The sequence below is a fragment of the Schistocerca americana genome, chromosome 8, assembly GCF_021461395.2.
Source record: "Schistocerca americana isolate TAMUIC-IGC-003095 chromosome 8, iqSchAmer2.1, whole genome shotgun sequence".
Classification (NCBI taxonomy): Eukaryota; Metazoa; Arthropoda; class Insecta; order Orthoptera; family Acrididae; genus Schistocerca; species Schistocerca americana.
Genome location: NC_060126.1, coordinates 153,716,278 through 153,739,363, shown reverse-complemented (window position 1 = coordinate 153,739,363; position 23,086 = coordinate 153,716,278). Strand labels below are relative to the sequence as shown.

The following is a 23,086-nucleotide window of genomic DNA, read 5'->3' as shown; positions in this document are numbered from 1 at the left end:
AGGAAGAGATACTTAAAACATGGTCCATCTTTAGGCAAAGCCTTTACAAACAGTTTCGTTAGGTCTAACCTTGTATGTAGAGGTGGTAAGAGTAAGTTTGTTGGATCCTCAAGGTTTTAGTGTAGGATGTTCTTCTCACCAGGTTTTAAAGACTCCCTCACAGGGCACCACTGCAGATCCCAACCACTACTGACCCATTTACACATGGAACATGGAAATTTGATAAAGCCATCTTGCTGACAAATGAGCATGCATGTTACTTTTAGATCGCCATATATCATCTAACCATGATCAGAATAGGCTATTTTATTTAGCACTATTTCTAGGTTTTCATAGCTTTGTTTCATATGTACAGAATGTCCCTCAGGTATAGATGCATACATGTCACCATTGTGCAATAAAACAGCATTTAAACTAGTTTTGGATGAATCAATAAACAGCATCCAGTCTTCCTTTTTTCTATTCAATACCTAACTCATTCATCAGACTGAGCAGTACACTAAATCACCTTCTTGTTGAAACAGCTTGGAAAATTGCTGCTCTCTCTTTCTATACATGTATATGCTGGTTCCAACTGCCAATAAATTCTTTTGTTTTAATCTAGAGCCAAGCAATTCGGCTTTTTCTTTCGTTAACCCCAGATACCTAACCCACTCGTTAAGCTCAGTTTGGTAAACAATTTTGGCTCAAGATTTCCTGTATTACAATGGAATTGATCACGATCTGGTTCATCTAAATCAGATTGTACATAAGAAAATGCGTCTGTTGGAATAGAATTTAAATCATCTGGTGGATCAGGAACTGGCAAATCTACACTATGCCCTAGTGGTCGGATGGCGGATGGAAGGATAGGATAGCTCATTACCCTCTTGTTTTTAGGATTATGACCAGTAATATCAACACTGTAAAAGTAGAAATCATCAGAATGATTTTTTGGCTCCCTCCATATGATAGGAACAACATATTTAAACGCTTTCTTCTCCATTTTGGACCATTTTCTCGGATCTTAAGCAGACACATAACATACCTGATGCAGTGCCCAAGATTTATCTTGATCACCAAGTTTATATCCAAAATATGATAGATAAACCTTTTTCACAAAGTCTGTAATGTTTCTTTGGTGTTATTAATCACAGATTCACCATATACATAACAAAAACTGTCAGCAGAGTTTTTACCACCATGATTAGATATTGTACTGAGCACATGTGTAGGAAATGGAAAAGTGGGGTTAGGTTGACAATGTACAAAACACATCGTTTCAAATAAAAATAAAATGGACCCTTTCTTCCAGCAAATGTTTTTCAGTAGTGCTACCAACGTCATATACATTCATTACACCACGTTTTTAAATTATTTTAACTGTATAAAATCTCTTAAATTCTTTAAATACTCGCTTAATTCAATAAATTCAGCTGTAAAATGTGAAGAAATGGTGGGTGGTACAGTTTTTTAAGCATCATATTTGGATTTCCCACTCTAAACAACATAAGAATAAGGATTTGCAGCAAAAACAGTTTTTCCATCGTTGGCCTGTGTAATGATGCAGTTACCAGATATATTTAGGAAATGAGTTGGTGGTAGCTGAAGCTTAGTGTAGTCTGTGACTAAACACTCTTATTACAAAACTGAACACCCAAGTATTGTAATGCAGCTCAGCAGCTATATTAACAAAGAAGAACTAAAAGCTGAATACAAAATAGTCTAACACAATTAAATAAAAAATATAATTGATGATAGTACTTTGGAAGATTATCATAAGAAGATAAATGATGTCAATGAAACTTTTAGTTATATGTATTTCAGTTTAATGATTTGAAAAGTAAAGCTTGTGACAAACACATAATTGAATTTATTTTTATGACTGAGTATGTATCTACCCTAAAAAAAATTTTGTTACTGGTAAAATTGTAGAAAAACACATATTATTTAGTGATTCTGATATCTTGTTAAGTATGTTTGATAATCTTTATGAAACAGCGAGTGATTACTGATCAATAAAACTATTCCATAAATCGAATTTTCTAACTGTGAAATTAAAGATAAAGTTAAAACTGTTCCAGAAGTTTAAAAATAATTTTTTAGAGAAATTTAATCTTATGTAAATGAGTAACCTTAATCCCCCTTCACACAGTCATGTAAAGAAATTTACTGACACACATCATCCAAATAGAACAACAAGGCACTAGAAGACAAAGAGTTGTAGCGATTTGTACAATATGTAAAACTAAAAAAAGTAAATTTGTTAGAAAAGATTTGCAGGTGACAGGATGCAGTCCAAAGGCCATTTCAGCACTTGCTGCCTAAATAAGCATGAAGAACATATGGATTACATAAAACAATAAGAAAAATTTTTAAATGAATAATTTTTGTTACACTTGGTATGGATGATTTATGTCAAGCTTATCTAGTAGAGGTTGATTTTAATAACTTAAAAAGGAATTTCAGAAATATTTATTAAATGTAATTTGTGGTTTTCCAAAATTTGTTTGGGCTTTTGCTGTTAAAGATTAGACTGATAAAAATATTTCAGAACATTTTGAAAATATTTTGAGGCAAAGTTTTCAAGAACTTTACAAACAGATAATGATAAAGAATTTTATCATAAAGATTTTGAAGTACTTATGAAAAAATATAATATTAATCACTCTTCAGCTATATTGAATCCATTGTTGAAACATTTAAGAGAACACTTAAATAAAGTTATAATGAAATGAACACCCTTAGCTGCTTACAGGCGTTGACATATGAATGTAGTGTGGGACAATACGTTGGGAATTTGGGTTTCGCGGGAGGTGTGCCAGAGATAAATCCCAGCAGTAGCACTATCCTCTGTGTCCTCAGTGGCTCAGATGGACAGAGTGTCTGCCATGTAAGCAGAAGATCGTTGAGAAAGTTTTGAAGAAAAGAGATAGTCAAGTATGTGTTAATTTGTTGGAATTTGATAATTCTCATATGGATGGGTTAGTAAGGAAAACGATATTTTATAAAAGCAGTGTTAGTGCTCTGCCCGGTCTTAAGACTGCATCAAAAATTTTGGATGTCTTTTATAAGTTGTTGTTCAGAATATCTGTTAGTTAATGCAAACTAATTTCGTGGCCAATGAATATGAACCTGAATCATTAGTAAATATTGAACTATGTTTTATATTTGGTTGGGGGAACGATTCCTTCCGCCCTATACTTCCACTCATTTTTTGATGTATTTCTCTTTAACGGTCTCTGTTTGTGTTTCTAGAATTTTTATATTCCAGTATCTTTGTGACACCTTTATATTTAGAATATTTTTATCAATTACCCTATTGTTAATCTAAAATATAGTCAGCATCAGATATACTTAAAATTGGTTCTATGCATTACAATTTTTATATTTATTAACAAAAATATTTGTATATAAATCGATCATAAAATATGAATGAAGAAATAGCACTTTCATATTTTGTATCCGCTTGTTATTTTGATGATGATGTGTCCACATTCATAGATCAACTAACCATTGAAAATTTGAATTATTTATACAATTCAAATAGACATGGAATCTGTGTTTTTTATGTGTATTACAAAGAACAGAGCACAAATTTCTATGTGACTCTATTCCCAATTATTTCATTGCTAAAATTGAACTTTGATTTCTTTTTGTATATTTACTTCAGCATATTCCAGGCTGTAATTTTTGAAATAATTTAGTAAACATTCTTTTATTTTCCAGCATCTGGGGAACCAGAAGGAGAAATAACATAACGAATGAAATTTGAGGTATCATTAGTAATCAATAAATTTATTCTCTTCAAATATTTCTTTTCTGGAAACAGACAGTATTATATGTGTCTTATAACAATTATATCTGATAAATGGTGAGGCTAATGAAGCAAATTAAAGGCTAGAGCGAAACAGCCACAAATAAAAGGGTATTCTAAACTGAGGAAACAGCATCTTATTGATCCTATTAGGAATACCAGTAAAAATGCACTAATAGCTAAACAAAAAAGGTTATTCAAATGATTCATAGTATGTCTAAGAGTTTAAATTTTGGACAATTATATTAGTTTGTTTAACGAATAAAACAAGTGGAAATAATATTGATTATATAAAAATGAAAAATCCACTAAATGAACTTGGTTGGACATACATATAAAGAAAGAAAAGTTACCCAAACCCTTTATGAGAGAATTTAAAGATATCTTAGATAGAAAAATATATTTAGTATAAAAAGTTGTCTAAAGATTTTGTGAAAGAATTTCAGTTTGTCATGGATTACCTGAACATTTTATCACAGAATTTCAAAATAAAATAAGTTGAGATAGTATATAATATCGACAAAATATATCTGAAGAGTTGGCAATATGTATCACATGTTCAAATAATATCACAAGATGTGAGAAAATTTGAAGAGAAAATATATTGGCCTCAATTATCAGAGGACACTGATATAATTTTATGAAATAATTTCAAAACAGAATAAACTGGGAGAATGTAGAGCCATTTCAGAATTTATCTGAAAAATTTATGAGAGAATTTCTAAATAAAATAAGATGGGATATTATACCAGGTGATCAAGTGTTCTCTAAACGTTTTATAACAGGTTTAAAGATAAGATTAATTGGGAGATTATTTCAAGCTCTTAAACTTTATTAGAACCTTTCATACAAAAGTTAATGAAACCTTATGAAATATTATCTACTACAGAAGAAGATTGTCCTATTTTCTAAATTGATGAAAATCGTCAATTTGTAATAACAAATTGTAATCAAGTGTTTTGTGAAGAATATATTGATAAATGGCTAGTAGATCTTTCTTCTTGTAGAGTGTGTAGAAATGTTGTTAAAAAATTTATAGGATCACTCAATTTTAATGCAGCAAGAGCTAAGGAGTCTAAGACTGCGACAAAGTCTGAGCATATCATTAATTAACCTTTTATCTGTGTAATCATCGCCGAGATTAAAATAACTCTCCCAATAAACAATTCGTAACTTTTCTTTCATTCTTTGATATAAATTTATTGAACAAGTATTATATCACAGTCTTAAAATATCTCCAAAATTTTGATGTCTATTTTCAGTTCCATACAATTGCCTTTGTAAACTACTTCTTTGTTCTCTAATGACATAATAATTGTAATGAAATTTTGCATCAGGTAATTTTAAAAGAACAAAAGTTGGTCTTCAATTCTGATTGAATGTTTTGGGATCAACATAAGGTCACAATATATCGATTTCTCTGTTTCTTCCTCAAACTGTTTTTAAACTATTGTCCTGGTCCTAAACTAATGTACTATTTCTGTTAATTATTACATGTAGGTTTTGTACGTAATCTTCTCCAAACTTCTTTAAATTTTCTAAGTGGATTATTAGGTTTTAATACATTTCTTTTAATTTATATTCTCCAAGTTTATGGATTTATGTTGAAGTTCTTCATCCTCAAAAGGCATCTTGAGTCTGCTAACTAAGGAATATAGACCACATTCATTGATGGATTTTGGCGAATTTTTTACATATTTAGATAAGACCGAAGTGGAAATATTTTTGTTTAACATGGTCTTTAATCGGTTTCCTAGGATGGACACATCCTAACTAGTCTTATCAATAATGAACATTTGAATATTGTTATATGTAAGTTTTTTATTGATGATATCTATGATCAACACCAACTAATAAAAATAAATTTCATTAGAGATTTATATTTTTAATTATATATTATTTTAAGTCTATGTGCAAGAATATTTTTGAAAATATGAGTTGGAAATAGAAAGAGGAAAGCAATAAATTATTTAAATGATTTTGGTTATTTGAATATTCCAACAATAGTGATGGCGTATTAACAGAATCATGAACTTTATTTCACAATCTTGAGATTAATGGTGAATTAAGTGACAATATATTAAATTATATAAGTAAGACCTAGATCTGATGTAAAAGAAATAACTACTGGTTTTGGATGAAGTTGTTATAAACGGGATAAGAAAAATGTAAAAAGGCAGTATAATGGAGCAAATAAGGCATTAGAAGTATCAGAGGTAGTATTTCCTTTAGGACAAAAATATATTGATATTCAGTGTTTTTCATAATAGGAAATCATCTGATACTTTAATTACAAGTAAAAGACGAACACATAACTTTGAAATAATACTCATCATTGTCCAAAGGACTAGACAGAAAAGGGAATGTGTTGGGTCATGCATTTTTTCAAGTATGAATACCAATCCAAAAGAATGAACAAAAATGAATGTGGTACATTCTGATGTGAGTATAAAAAAATAACAACCAAATCTGTTTGAAGTCTTGGTTTGTGAAATTGGTCACACATTAGGTTTACAGCGCACAGATGTTGATGGAGTAGTAATATATCCATGCTATAATTTTTCACTTTTAGAATTATCTCAAGATACAAATGTTAGTCAAAGCTTCTAAACTACAAAGACATTGACAACAACTCCGCCATTGATTCCAAAAAAGAAATCCAGTAGTATCGTCTGAACCAGTTGAATATATATCAGATTAAAAGATTCGATCATATTATTTGTGAATGGTATTAAATAAGGTTTTATGTCAGACGTGGGTGGGAATGGGTTATGATATAAATCACAATTAATAACTGTTTGGTTAACATTTTTACCATAAGATAGGTGAAATGTATCAATGACCAAGTGGTGAACTTGCATTATTTGATGACAATTTCATATATATGATAAATGAGAATTTATTAGAGTTTATCCCAGGATGTTCAATACCACTACTTTATGCGGCATATATCAAGATTTTAAATTAAAAGGTGTAGTAAACAAATAGTCAGGTAAAACATATATACTTTTTTAATGATTTTATGCAAGCAGAGATGGTGAAAGTAGTTTCAAAAATAAAATGTGTGGCACCATAAACTGACGGTTATGTGGATTGCTTACAGGAGTAATTTCTGTGTTTCAGTACATTAATGGATTGTTGTAATTTTTCTAGTGTATTCTTTCTATGAATGTAATGAATTCACACAAAAAGTAGATTGAGCTGGTACAGCTGATTTATCTTTATTTGTCATTCATCACATCAAACCATCAGCATATATATTAAAAGATACATTGCAAAAGCTATAAAATTTTAATTCTTCCTAATAAAATAAACTGTATAAATACTGCAAAATGGGGAAGTCAATTGACAACTTTACTTCAGAGAAGTATGGAAGAGATGGTTACAGAGCAATGTGCAGACAATGTATAAATGATTATCACAAAAGAGTATTTAGAAGCAAAGAAAATGCTAGATTTGTTACTGGTAGGTTTGATCATCATGCGAGTGTTACAGAAATGCTTCAGGAACTCGAGTGGGAGTCTCTACAAGAAAGGAGAGAACCAGCATTTGAAGCTGACTGTAGTACAAGTTTCCTGCTGCCAACTTACATTTCGCAGAAAGACCACAAAGATAAGATAAGAGAGATTAGGGCTCGTACAGAGGCATATAGGCAGTCATTTTTCCCTCGTTCTGTTTGGGAGTGGAACAGGGAGAGAAGATGCCAGTTGTGGTATGAGGTATCCTCCGCCACGCACCGTATGGTGGATTGCGGAGTATGTATGTAGATGTACATATAGATATAAACAAATTCATTGTGTGAGTGGAAAAATGTTTCTATATAATATTATAAAAATCATTTAAAATGAATCTAAGTGAAGAACATCCACAAATCAATGAGAAATGATGAACAACAGACAGACCGACAACACAATAAAAAAAATTTGTTGGTTTTCAAGTGATTAATGATTTACGTTGTTTTTCCTCAAAACATTAATCTGAAGACCAATATTCGTGTAAGTAATGTACTGAAGAAAATGTTAAAAATAAGAAAACACATTTTAAAATTTCTTTATAAATTTTTTTGTTAAACAGAAGTGTAAAATTGGGCAACTCACGATTGCCAACTTTATGATTCTTGTAGAAAAAATTATCTTACTAATTACCACTGACTGAGTAGAAATGAATTAATTAATATAAATATATCACATAATTTACCTGTTCCTACTTGGACTCTCAATAACACAAGAGTAGTTGAAATCAAAATTAGAGCTAAAAATGTTGGTATTAGAGGCTGAAGAATCTGAATTAATTACTTGAATTATTTTAGAAGATTTTCCGTTTCATCAAGAATGATCCCAAAAACCAAAAGAAGACAAAAACGTATGCCTAATACAAATTATTTTTACAGTTTTAATGCGAATGTTTTTGATAAAAAACTAGACGACCAAGACACAAAAAAAACAGTGAGACTCAATCAAATTTACCCATTCTGTAGTAAACTATTTGAGCAAGAAAAAGAGAACAAACAATATAAAAATGGTTTATTTGAGATTAAAGACACAAAAATCTAAATTTAATGAAAAATTTAAATTTCGGTCTCTTTACTATAAAATTGTCTAAGGATCCTAATAGTAGTAAAGTCGATACAGTTAGTATGAGAGGAGATTATATAACAGAAACACTTACTTCTATAACACAAATACCTAAAAACAACTAACTTCAGAAAAGGAGATAAGTTGAATATCACAACAGCAAATCTAAAATTATGTTATATAGTTTCTACAGGATATAAACCACTAAATAATACTAAACAATCTGTTCAAGTTTTGTGTAAGAAAATCAGAGATAAATTAAAATGTGATGGGTCTACTGATATACTAAATATTACATTTAGTATTCAAATGAGAGAAATTCCTAGATGTAGCGAGGGTAATAAAATATCAAATTTAGCTGATGATAAAGAGACTCAAAGATGCATTATGAGAATCAATAATAGTGTTAATCTTTGTTGTCCTACAGCAATAATTGCTGCATTAATATACCACACAGATTTTTCTGTCTAAGGCAGAGTAATGATGCGAAATTAAGAAAATTAGAGAAGGAGGTAAATTCAAATTACAATAGAGTTAATTGGGATGTTATACAACCAATTAGGTGACTATAACAAAGAATAATTAACACCAAATGATAGCCAGCCGTTGTGGCCGTGCGGTTAAAGGCGCTTCAGTCTGGAACCGCGTGACCGCTACGGTCGCAGGTTCGAATCCTGCCTCGGGCATGGATGTGTGTGTTGTCCTTAGGTTAGTTAGGTTTAATTAGTTCTAAGTTCTATGCGACTGATGACCTCAGAAGTTAAGTCGCATAGTTCTCAGAGCCATTTGAACCATTTTTTGAACACCATATGATAATATAAATTAAGCAAATATTGAATTTTCAAATAAGTGTAGTATGTGCCGAAAATTTCAATTCAGTTATCTGTCATGGTCCTGTGAGAGCAATAAATATATCCCTAAACTGATATCACAACCATTTTGATATAATTAACAGTATGTCAGCATTCTTATGATCTTCTGCTGTAAATGTGACGAAATGTATAACAATAAGAATGAAAATAAATGGAAAACAGAAAGAAAAATATGTATGAAATGCAGTGGTACAGAACACAAAACTGTGGAAAATAAGCTATAATGTAAAACTGTAAGAGATACTGTTCTAATGAAGAATGTGTAAACAACCACCAAGACGTTTTTGATATAGCTTACATATGTGAACAATGTAAAGGGACTTGTTTGAGATCTAAAGAATATAAATGCGACTTTGAAAAATGTAGAAACTGTGATCTAGAAGTAGAAATTAAAAATGATAAACGCTACATACAGTACGAAACACAAGAACGTGATATATATCTATGAAAACTTAGGGAAGAATATATTGTCAAAGGTTGTCAGATCTATAGAAAAATGGAGAATACAAAAATTACTGAGTGGAGAATATAAAAATCACAGAATTTTTTAATGTTCGAAATGCAATAACATAATTACGGGAAAATGTTTAAGTATTGTAAAAATAGATTCCTTCTAGCTACACTGAAAGAGACATGTGATTTGATCATGAAGCTCAACAACAATCAGTTAAAAATAGTCCAAACCTCTTGATAGTTCACAATTTTAATGATGATACTGTTAACAAATTTAAAACAAATGTTGAATTCCCAAGGTGAATGAGATCTAATAAACATAATGGTTATACAATTATAGTTTATTATGCTAAAGGATATGAGTCACAATTCATTCTGAACTACTTTGTTGAAAATACAACAAAGCTTATTACCTACTTATGACTAAATTAATGTTATTGGAGGTAACACAATTACATTTAAAAATTATACATAGCAATGATTTTATACAAGGAAAACGTAGTAGATTTTCAGAAACATTTGATTTCAAAGAATTAAAGAAATACAATGTCACGTAGTCAAAAAGTTAAAGAAAATTATGAATTCAGTATGAAGAAATAAATTAATGGATACTGTATTTGAAATGTAGATATATTAAGAAAAGGTTGTTTAGGAGTATGAAAACAATTCCTAGAATAGATCCATTCCTTTATTTAACAATTGCTGGAGTTTGTATGGTTCTACATATATCTAAACATTTACCTAATAGAACAACAGCTATGTTGGATAAAGAACAAAAATAATTTGACAATAAAAATATTCAACATGGTCTTATTGGAGGTGAAGTATATATCGCTGGAGCAAAGTAGACAGTTCTGATAAAGAAGCCAATACTATTTATCGACACCATGGCTGTTTTTGAAATGGCTGCAAAAAATTTTTAAACTGAAACGATCAAAAGATATTAACAAGAAGTGTAGAAATGCGATTTTGAGATATAATTTAGTAGTGATGTGGGAAAGTAACTGGATTAATCCAACAGTGTATAAAAAACTTAGGAAGTTAAAACAGTTACTTGAAGTTGCTGAACCACTGAATCCAAGACATTTTTTTATTGTGTCCATACAAATGCAATAAAATTAAGAGCTAAAGCAAATGGTGTTAACACAAAAATAAAATATATTGAGAAATTGTAGTCTCTGTCTGGCTGTACAGTTATGATTACTATCCTGTAGATTATCCAACATAAATATATGATCTGAGATGTTATTCTAATACATGTTATTGGTTTATAAACTGTCAAGTAGTAGCACCTAGACGACTGTATCATCATGTTTTACCTATATGAATAAAAACTGATAAAAATGAAGAACTTTTGCTTCCTTTATGCGAAAAATGTGTGGGACAAAAGAATAAATAAATGTCATCACAATTATGGTGGAGGATGTTTAATTGGAACTTTTGGAACTTGGACAACTGATGAAGTAAATAAAGCTATAGAAAAAGGATATAAAATTTTATATATCTATGAAGTATGGAATTTTTGAAATAAAAGCAACATGTTATTTAAAAATTACATGAAAGATTTTATGAAAATAGAACTGGTAAACAGCCCCCATAAGTTTGACAGTAACAAATGTATATTAAATATGTAAAAGACAAAGACAGGAATTGACACAAATCTAGATAGAATAAATGTAAACTCAGCTGTTTCTAAGATATGTGTGAACTAGTTATGGAAGAAATTTGGACAATCTCTTCTGTGAGACACTAGTGAATGAGCGATTAGATAATATAGACATAAATTGTATTAATGACAATATGGTTCAGATGAAGTACAGATTCAAGGATCATTTGTGGAAAATAATACAGCTGCAAATATTTTTTGTAACAGCATTGATGACATTAAATGTAACACTCAGATTGCATGATTTGTTAGATAAGCTAGGTAAAACGAGGATAATGGAATGTAGTCGAATTAAGTCGGTTGATGCTGAGGGAATTAGATTAGGAAATGAGACACTTAAAGTAGTAAAGGAGTTTTGCTATCTGGGGAACAAAATAACTGATGATGGTTGAAGTAGAGAGGATAAAAAATGTAGACTGGCAATGGCAAGGAAAGCGTTTCTGAAGAAGAGAAATTTGTTAACATTGAGTATAGATTTAAGTGTCAGGAAGTCGTTTCTGAAAGTATTTGTATGGAGCGTAGCCATGTATGGAAGTGAAACATAGACGATAACTAGTTTGGACAAGAAGAGAATAGAAGCTTTCGAAATTTGGTGCTACAGAAGAATGCTGAATATTAGATGGGTAGATCATATAACTAATGAGGAGGTATTGAATAGGATTGGGGAGAAGAGAAGTTTGTGGCACAACTTGACTAGAAGAAGGGATCGGTTGGTAGGACATGTTCTGAGGCATCAAGGGATCACCAATTTAGTATTGGAGGGCAGTGTGGAGGGTAAAAATCGTAGAGGGAGACCAAGAGATGAATACACTAAGCAGATTCAAAAGGATGTAGGTTGCAGTAGGTACTGGAAGATGAAGAAGCTGCTCAGGGTAGAGTAGCTAGGCGAGCTGCATCAAACCAGTCTCAGGACTGAAGACCACAACAACAACAGGTAAGCTAGGAAAAGCTGTTGTATATTTTGATACAGACAGTATAATATATATTGATAATGGAGAAAATATGTGGAAACAGGTTGTATGCCAGGTGAACTGACTGATGTTATTAAGAAATAACTGAATTACACATTAATTGGACTTAAAAGTTACTATTTTGAGAAAAATTATGAAACTGCAGAGATGAAAATAGAGTGCTTCACTTTAAGCTGTAAGAATGTTCAAAAGCTGAATGGTGAACCTATGATAAGATAAACTGAGAATGAAATGAAAGAAAAGATGTAATTAGAGTGCAACCAAATAACTAGAGTTGTAAATGCTAAAAATTTCATAAACAGGACAGTTACAAAAAAATTCTCGTTTCACTGTGATAAACGAATAGTTCTAGAAAATAATTGTACAGTATTAGATGGATTTTAAGTTTTTTAAATAAATTTTTGTTTTGCATAAAAGTAAACCTTGATGAAGAAACTCAACAGCACTAACAATAATAATCTGTTTAACAAATTAATGAGCTAAAGTTAAGTGTTTTATGTATCATTACTAGGTATGAATATTTGATTACTAGATATGGAGACAAAATACGTTTGGAACTGAATAATAAATTTAAAATTATTTTGCCAGACAGCTGTTTCAAATTAAGTGGTCACTGATATTTTTAAATATTAAACTGAGATATAAAGGAATGAAGAAACTTAAAAATAATGAATTTTTTGATCTTGAATTTTTGGCTTAAATTTTTTTCAGATTTTTAAATATATACTTCCTGATTTCTTTTCAGTATGTGGCAGCTTGAGAAAATCGTTAACGAATTTGCTCCCAAATGCTCTTAGTAGTTATTATTAGAGATGACAAAAATTAATACAATTTAATTGCTTTCAGTCTAGGGTCTCAAACTAATTTTTTTTTAAATGAATTCTAGTGCACTCAAAACTTGTGTGGATTTTTATATAATAGTAGTAAGTTGGTACATTGAGTACAGTTGGCTTGTTTTCATTGCACACCCTTGTCTCAAAACTGAATTAAATTAATTTTATTTTAATACAAATTAATTAAATAAACGTTATTTTAATTTTGAAAATTATATTTCACAAATAATTCATGTTAACATTAATTAAGTAGTTAAGGATCTACAGGCTACACAATCAATGTATGGGTAAAACTACGGGAGAGAAGTTATCTTAAGACTTCTTCACTGATTGTCGATCTGCCTGCTAGTGGCTGTTTCAGAGAGGAAGTGAAAATCTTTTGTCCAGTGAGATTAGAAGTGAAAACTAACGCTGTCCTTCCCTTGAAGGCGAACACTTTCCAGCTTAGCTAGCATACAAGCGTGTCAAACAATTCTCCTTTGTTGTCCTAGTGATGGCTAAGACAGTTGAAATAACGAGTAGGCCGTGTGGTGTTGGACGACCACGTGTCATCACAAAACGTAGAGGTTGGAAGATCACCCACTGTGCAATCCAGGCTAGGCAGCGATCTATGTCAGATCTGACGACAAAATACCAACGTTGTTGCTGGCACCCATGTTCCGGAGCATGCTGTTCAAAGGCCATTGTTGAACATGGAGCCCCGCAGCAACGGCCCCTGGTAGTTCCCGTGTTGACCCAACGACATCGTCTATTACGACTGCGGTGGACACAGCATCACTCAGCTTTCACCGTGGATCACGGGTAGCCTAATCAGATGAACCACATTACTTGTTGCATCAAGTTGATGGTTTTGTCCTCACATGCCGTCATCCAGGCGAATGGCTGTACGAAATATGCTACAGACGCAGACTGGTGTGGGGCAGAATAATTTTGCTGTGGGGTACACTGAGTTGGGTTCCCACGGGATCTGTGGTGGTGACCGAAGACATCATAATAGCAGTGAACTATGTGAACATTCTCAAGAACCACTTGGATCGCTTCATGTTTGATGTCTCCCCCTACGGCAAGGACGTATTCTTGCAGGATAACTGTCCGTATCACAAGGTCATAATCGTACTGCAATGGTTTGAGGAGCATCATAGTGTACTCACATCGAGTTCTTGGCCAGCAAATGTCCCTGATCTGTATCTGTTGGAACACATATCGGGCGTCAGCTGTGCACACGCAAACCACCGGCCCGTAATTTACGGGAATTTCCTGATCTGAGCGGTGGATATAGTGTCACACACTTCCGGAGACCTACCAAGGACTTGTAGAATCCTTGCCAATCAGAAGAGCTGCTGTTTTCTGTTTGAAAAGTGGACCAACACTCTGTTAAACAGGTGGTCATAATGTTTTGGCTCACCCATTTGAAATGGTTTTCCTAATCCCTTTCCGAATGCATCTAGATTTTTGAAAGCGAGTTTTCAGTTTTATTGTATGAATGCATTATCTGTTTACTTCATTCACTTTATAACCGTTTCCGCACATTCCGTTCACGTTACAATGAATTTTACTTGCTGCATTTAGTTCGAATGTAAAGTATCGTACGTCGACAACGGATAAAGATTATTGGATGAAAGAGATACATTTTGACCGTATCCATTTACCTACCTTCGAGCAAAGTTTGAACCCATTGGAACAAGTTTAAAGTATGGAAGTGATACTCTTCAAAGAACTCCCAGAAAAATTATTTTTTTGCAAATTTTTGCACGTAAAATCCGAACTGTGCTCATACAAATGGTGGCATTAGTTGAGCATTGATTTCATCCCAAATAAACCTTTCACAAAGGGAATTAATCGATTTGCACAATTTTCCTCGGTGCTACCTCTGGTTTATCGTTCAAACCTTGCCTAATATAATGTAACGTAGCTACAGTTAGACAGATGTTCGAATGGCTATGCAAATGGCCGCTGGTCCGGGATGAAGGAGAAGTTGTCAGTCCACATTCCTAGCTCAAATACGATCGGAGTAGAAAGACCCCTCCAAACAATGATTATGCTCACTCACTTCTGGTATATACTGGAAATTTTGCAATATTTAGAAACTCGCTACACGTTTTTTGTTTCTCTTGGATTTACCGTTCTATGTCTCACCAAGTGCTGGTGGACTCACAGGGTGAAGGATATTAAACGCTGGAATGAGATTTTCACTCTGCAGCGGAGTGTGCGCTGATATGAAACTTCTTGGCAGATTAAAACTGTGTGCCGAACCGAGACTCGAATTCGGTACCTTTACGTTTTGCGGGCAAATGCTCTACCATCTGAGCTACTCAAGCACGGCTCACGCCCGGTACTCACAGCTTTACTTCTGCCAGTACCTCGTCTCCTGCCTTCCAAACTTTACAGAAGCTCTCCTGCGAAATTATGACAAATTCGCAGGAGAGCTTCTGTAAAGTTTGGAAGGTAGGAGACGAGGTACTGGCAGAAGTAAAGCTGTGAGTATCGGGCGTGAGTCGTGCTTCGGTAGCTCAGTTTGTAGAGCACTTGCCCGCGAAAGGCAAAGGTCCCGAGTTCGAGTCTCGGTCGGGCACACAGTTTTAATCTGCCAGGAAGTTTCACATCAGCGCACACTCCGCTGCAGAGTGAAAATCTCATTCTGGTTTACAGAAGCTCTCTTGCGAACGTTGCAGAACTAGCACTCCTGAAAGAAAGGATTGGAACGTAGGACACGAGGTACTGGCAGAAGTAAAGCTGTGAGGACGGGGCGAGAGTCGTGCTTGGGTAGCTCATATGGTAGAGCACTTGCCGCGAAAGGCAAAGGTCCCGAATTCGAGTCTCTGTCCGGCACATAGCTTTAATCTGCCAAGAAGTCCGATATCAAACGCTGCTCGTAGAGGCTGCCAGCTGAATCATTTCAATCTGTTTCTCTAGTGTCCCTGCACCCGAGCTACGAAAAGTGATTTTATTTTTGATTACGCTTATCTTTCGAGCACTAATGTGGTACATGAATGTCTCTTGTGCAGGCAGCGTCCGCGTCCGCGTCGTCGCGTTCAGAACCACAGGTTGCAGGAGACCCAGTCGCGATCGCTGAAACTCTTGAGAAAGAACTGATGGAAGCTGGAGAGGTAAGGATCGGTCGAGGCACGCCACGTAAGTAAACTGCGCATTAAGTTTCTGTGTAAGTTGAACAACCTTCCGCTTCCTGTACTTTACCCCTGCTTCATTCGGAATTTCACAGCGTGTATTCCTGTTAACACTGTTTAATGACATGAAACGTCCACGATGAAGCTCGGAAGAGATATCCATTAAGGTCTAATGCGTGTGTGGAAATGGACAAGTTCCAAAACGGTTGTGGATAAGTATCGTGCTTCATGGTGATAATAGTAGCTTCACGACCCTCCCTAAAAGGGCTGTAACTGTGCAGCAAAACTACTGGTCTGCTCCGAGTCGCTGATTGCCCTTCAAGCTATTTAAAGTACGATTCTGGTACCTGAAAAATGTAAAAACACCCAGGAGTCCGCAGTTCGCATAATAACGATACATGCTGGTTCACAGTAAGTGTCAACATGACACATCCCTGCAGGGTGCTGTCTCGTTTTTCATTCATTTAATGATATCATGTTTTATTCCATAGACCACATCAAAAGTAACAGTATCACGCTCACTGAGTGCTGCCACCGAAAGCAACAACTGCTCAAAAGCTCCGATGAGTGGCAAACATGAATCTAGACAGGGATCCTTCACTTTTAAGAAGTCCATCCGGAGTATGTCACCCGGGAAGAGCACCAGTATCACTCTCTCACTGAGGCGGCCGCATAAGACCTTTGGCGGGACGGATTCTGGCACACAAAATGACAGTCCCGCGAGAGGCCCTGCAACTGGTCAGTCCCTTGCCTGTAAGATTGTCTAACGAATTTGTGACAGCTCAAAAAATATTGTGGGCTGCGGGGACGTGCACCTGGGAGTCAAAATAAGGCCATGAACTGAGCTTGTTCTGGTCTTAAGGGAGGCTGTGAGGTTCAGCATCCGGGTTCAGGTCTTTTACCGGCTCATACAACTCAGACCTGGCATAAGCTAACAATAATGCACGCTGCTGCTTATTACCAGAGATGCTGTGAACCCAAGATCTGTTGCTACACCCGCACAGTGTAGTTGCCCCACTATCTACATCTACATCTACATTTATACTCCGCAAGCCACCCAACGGTGTGTGGCGGAGGGCACTTTACGTGCCACTGTCATTACCTCCCTTTCCTGATCCAGTCGCGTATGGTTCGCGGGAAGAACGACTGTCTGAAAGCCTCCGTGCGCGCTCTAATCTCTCTAATTTTACATTCGTGATCTCCTCGGGAGGTATAAGTAGGGGGAAGCAATATATTCGATACCTCATCCAGAAACGCACCCTCTCGAAACCTGGCGAGCAAGCTACACCGCGATGCAGAGCGCCTCTCTTGCAGAGTCTGCCACTTGAGTTTATTAAACAGCTCCGTAACACTATCACGGTTACCAAATAACCCTGTGACGAAACGCGCCGCTCTTCTTTAGATCTTCTCTATCTCCTCCGTCAGACCGATCTGGTACGGATCCCACACTGATGAGCAATACTCAAGTATAGGTCGAACGAGTGTTTTGTAAGCCACCTCCTTTGTTGATGGACTACATTTTCTAAGCACTCTCCCAATGAATCTCAACCTGGTACCCGCCTTACCAACAGTTAATTTTATATGATCATTCCACTTCAAATCGTTCCGCACGCATACTCCCAGATATTTTACAGAAGTAACTGCTACCAGTGTTTGTTCCGCTATCATATAATCATACAATAAAGGATCCTTCTTTCTATGTATTCGCAATACATTACATTTTTCTATGTTAAGGGTCAGTTGACACTCCCTGCACCAAGTGCCTATCCGCTGCAGATCTTCCTGCATTTCGCTACAATTTTCTAATGCTGCAACTTCTCTGTATACTGCAGCATCATCCGCGAAAAGCCGCATGGAACTTCCGACACTATCTACTAGGTCATTTATATATATTGTGAAAAGCAATGGTCCCATAACACTCCCCTGTGGCACGCCAGAGGTTACTTTAACGTCTGTAGACGTCTCTCCATTGATAACAACATGCTGTGTTCTGTTTGCCAAAAACTCTTCAATGCAGCCACACAGCTGGTCTGATATTCCGTAGGCTCTTACTTTGTTTATCAGGCGACAGTGCGGAACTGTATCGAACGCCTTCCGGAAGTCAAGAAAAATAGCATCTAGCTGGGAGCCTGTATCTAATATTTTCTGGGTCTCGTGAACAAATAAAGCGAGTTGGGTCTCACACGATCGCTGTTTCCGGAATCCATGTTGATTCCTACATAGTAGATTCTGGGTTTCCAAAAACGACATGATACTCGAGCAAAAAACATGTTCTAAAATTCTACAACAGATCGACGTCAGAGATATAGGTCTATAGTTTTGCGCATCTGCTCGACGACCCTTCTTGAAGACTGGGACTATCTGTGCTCTTTTCCAATCATTTGGAACCCTCCGTTCCTCTAGAGACTTGCGGTACACGGCTGTTAGAAGGGGGGCAAGTTCTTTCGCGTACTCTGTGTAGAATCGAATTGGTATCCCGTCAGGTCCAGTGGACTTTCCTCTATTAAGTGATTCCAGTTGCATTTCTATTCCTTGGACACTTATTTCGATGTCAGCCATTTTTTCGTTTGTGCGAGGATTTAGAGAAGGAACTGCAGTGCGGTCTTCCTCTGTGAAACAGCTTTGGAAAAAGGTGTTTAGTATTTCAGCTTTACGCGTGTCATCCTCTGTTTCAATGCCATCATCATCCCGTAGTGTCTGGATATGCTGTTTCGAGCCACTTACTGATTTAACGTAAGACCAGAACTTCCTAGGATTTTCTGTCAAGTCGGTACGTAGAATTTTACTTTCGAATTCACTGAACGCTTCACGCATAGCCCTCCTTACGCTAACTTTGACATCGTTTAGCTTCTGTTTGTCTGAGAGGTTTTGGCTGCGTTTAAACTTGGAGTGGAGCTGTCTTTGCTTTCGCAGTAGTTTCCTAACTTTGTTGTTGTACCACGGTGGGTTTTTCCCGTCCCTCACAGTTTTACTCGGCACGTACCTGTCTAAAACGCATTTTACGATTGCCTTGAACTTTTTCCATAAACACTCAACATTGTCAGTGTCGGAACAGAAATTTTCGTTTTGATCTGTTAGGTAGTCTGAGATCTGCCTTCTATTACTCTTGCTAAACAGATAAACCTTCCTCCCTTTTTTTATATTCCTATTAACTTCCATATTCAGGGATGCTGCAACGGCCTTATGATCACTGATTCCCTGTTCTGTACATACAGAGTCGAAAAGTTCGGGTCTGTTTGTTATCAGTAGGTCCAAGATGTTATCTCCACGAGTCGGTTCTCTGTTTAATTGCTCGAGGTAATTTTCGGATAGTGCACCCACTATAATGTCACTCGATGCTCTGTCCCTACCACCCGTCCTAAACATCTGAGTGTCCCAGTCTATATCTGGTAAATTGAAATCTCCACCTAAGACTATAACATGCTGAGAAAATTTATGTGAAATGTATTCCAAATTTTCTCTCAGTTGTTCTGCCACTAATGCTGCTGAGTCGGGAGGTCGGTAAAAGGAGCCAATTATTAACCTAGTTCGGTTCTTGAGTGTAACCTCCACTCATAATAATTCACAGGAACTATCCACTTCTACTTCACTACAGGATAAACTACTACTAACAGCGACGAACACTCCACAACCGGTTGCATGCAATCTATCCTTTCTAAACACCGTCTGTACCTCTGTAAAAATTTCGGCAGAATTTATCTCTGGCTTAAGCCAGCTTTCTGTGCCTATAACGATTTCAGCTTCGGTGCTTTCTATCAGCGCTTGAAGTTCTGGTACTTTACCAACGCAGCTTCGACAGTTGACAATTACAATACCGATTGCTGCTTGGTCCCCGCATGTCCTGACTTTGCCCCGCATCCGTTGAGGCTGTTGCCCTTTCTGTACTTGCCCAAGGCCATCTAACCTAAAAAACCGCCCAGCCCACGCCACACAACCCCTGCTACCCGTGTAGCCGGTTGTTGCGTGTAGTGGACTCCTGACCTATCCAGCGGAACCCGAAACCCCACCACCCTATGGCGCAAGTCGAGGAATCTGCAGCCCACACGGTCGCAGAAACGTCTCAGCCTCTGATTCAGACCCTCCACTCGGCTCTGTACCAAATGTCCGCAGTCAGTCCTGTCGACGATGCTGCAGATGGTGAGCTCTGCTTTCATCCCGCTAGCGAGACTGGCAGTCTTCACCAAATCAGATAGCCGCCGGAAGCCAGAGAGGATTTCCTCCGATCCATAGCGACACACATCATTGGTGCCGACATGAGCGACCACCTGGAGATGGGTGCACCCTGCACCCTTCATTGCATCCGGAAGGACCCTTTCCACATCTGGAATGACTCCCCCCGGTATGCACACGGAGTGCACATTGGTTTTCTTCCCCTCTCTTGCTGCCATTTCCCTAAGGGGCCCCATTACGCGCCTGACGTTGGAGCTCCCAACTACCATCCGGGAGAGACGACTGTGCCCGCATCTCGTGGTCGTGCGGTAGCGTTCTCGCTTCCCACGCCCGGGTTCCCGGGTTCGATTCCCGGCGGGGTCAGGGATTTTCTCTGCCTCGTGATGGCTGGGTGTTGTGTGCTGTCCTTAGGTTAGGTAGGTTTAATTAGTTCTAAGTTCTAGGCGACTGATGACCTCAGCAGTTGAGTCGCATAGTGCTCAGAGCCATTTGAACCATAGAGACGACTGTAAACCTCTGGCGTCGCGGTAGACAATGCGGCCACCCTGTCCGTCATGGCTTGAAAAGCGTGCTGCACGTGTTACAGGGTGAGCAGAACCTGTGAAGTCATACCCGAGGTTTCAGCCACGGACTACACGAAGTATTTGCTCGAGGAAGGCACTCACAAGTTCCTAACAAGTGCTATCGGCGCTCACGTAAGTCTTAAATAAACCTCGTTGCCGCTAAAGAATCCGCCATAGGCATCACTAAACTCACTAATTTTACAAAAATACAGTTTATTGGGAAAAAAATGGTGATGGTCCAGACTGCTCTACACACCGGTATCTCTAATACATAGTAGCACGTCCTCTTGCATTGATGCATGTCTGTATTCGTCGTGGAATAATATCCACAAGTTCATCAAGGCACTGTTTGTCTAGATTGTCCCACACCTCAATGGCGATTCAACGTAGATCCCTGAAAGTGGTTTGTGGGTCATATCGCCCATAAACACCCTTTTTCAATCTATCCCAGGCATGTTTGATAGGGTTCATGTCCGGGGAACATGCTGGCCACTGTAGTCGAGGGATGTCGTTATCCTGAAGGAAGTCATTCACAAGATGTGTACGATGGGGGCGCGAATTGTCGTCCATGAAGACGAATGCCGCGCTAATATGCTGCCGATATTGTTGCACTATCGGTCAGGAGATGGCATCCACGTATCATACAGCCGTTAAGGTGCCTTCCATGACCACCAGTGGCGTACGTCGGCCCCATCCCAAAACAGCAGGGAACCTCCACCTTGCTGCACTCGCTGGACATTGTGTCTAAGGCGTTCAGCCTGACCGGGTTGCCTCAAAACACGTCTCCAACGATTGTCTCGTTGAAGAAATATGCGACACTCATCGATGAAGAGAACGTGATGCCAATCCTGAGCGGTCCATTCGACATGTTGTTGGGCCCAACCGTACCGCGCTGCACGGGTTCATGGTTGTAAAGATGGCCCAGACATGGACGTCGGGAGTGAAGTTGCGCGTCATGCAGCCTACTGGGCATAGTTTGAGTCGTAACACGACGTCCTATGGCTGCACGAAAAGCATTATTCAACATGGTGGCGTTGCTGTCAGGGTTCTTCCGAGCCATAGTCCGTAGGTAGTGATCATCCACTGCAGTAGTAGCCCTTGGGCGGACTGAGCGAGGGATGTCGTCGACAGTTCCTGTCTCTCTGTATCCCCTCCATGTCCGAACATTATCGGTTTGGTTTACTCCGAGAAACCTGGACAATTCCCTTATTGAGAGCCCTTCCTGGCACAAAGTTACAATGCGGACGTGATTGAACTGCACTACTGACAGTCTAGGCATGGTTGAACTACAGACAACACTTTCCGTTTCCCTCCTTCCTGGTGGAATGACTGGAACTGATTGGCTATCGGACACCCTCTGTCTAATAGGCGCTGCTCATGCATGGTTGTTTACATCTTTGGGCGGGTTTACTGACATCTCTGGAGAGTCAAAAGAACTGTCTCTTTGATACAACATCTACAGTCAACGTCCATCTTCAGGAGTTCTGGGAACTGGGGTGATGCAAAACTTTTTTTGATGTGTGATCGTCCACGGTTCGCTACCCCTGGTTGCGCTGCTAGGGCCGCCTAGTGGAACTGCTGCAAAACTGTTTTCTGGTGCAGAGAGGTTGCGTGGCATGTAGGCAACCCGCGGCGTTGTTGTGCCACATGGATTGCACAGCAGTACAGACGGGAACGCCGCAACATTTCACGTAGTTTGGACACATGCTAGGATGTTCTGATAATGGTTAAGACTACTTCTCACCATAAGCTAGGAAACGGTAGGAGACGAGGTACTGACAGAAGTAAAGCTGTGAGGACGGGGCGTGAGTCGTGCTTGGGTAGCTCAGATGTTAGGGCAGTTGCCCGCGAAAGGCAAAGGTCCCGGGTTCGAGTCTCGGTCCGGCACACAGTTTTAATCTGCCAGAAAAGTTTCAAGGACAGGCAGTGTTAAAACAGTAACATCCAGTAGGCTTGAAGCTGAAGGTGGTGATCAACAACGATGGAAGCCGTCAGTTGCCGGTGTACAGCGATAGTGAGACCGGCCCACTCCCAGCGCAGATTCAAACATGGAGCCGCTAGGG

General features: G+C 37.5%; 1 protein-coding gene across 1 annotated transcript in view; it reads left to right on the top strand.

Annotated features, from left to right (window-relative positions):
* Positions 1 to 23,086, top strand: part of LOC124545641 (coiled-coil domain-containing protein 96-like) — a 195,007-nt gene that overhangs the window by 87,211 nt on the left and 84,710 nt on the right. Inside the window, exon 6 of the mRNA XM_047124587.1 lies at positions 16,171 to 16,272. Within this exon, the coding sequence (XP_046980543.1) occupies positions 16,171 to 16,272 (102 nt within the window). The remainder of the gene's footprint in view (positions 1 to 16,170; positions 16,273 to 23,086) is intronic.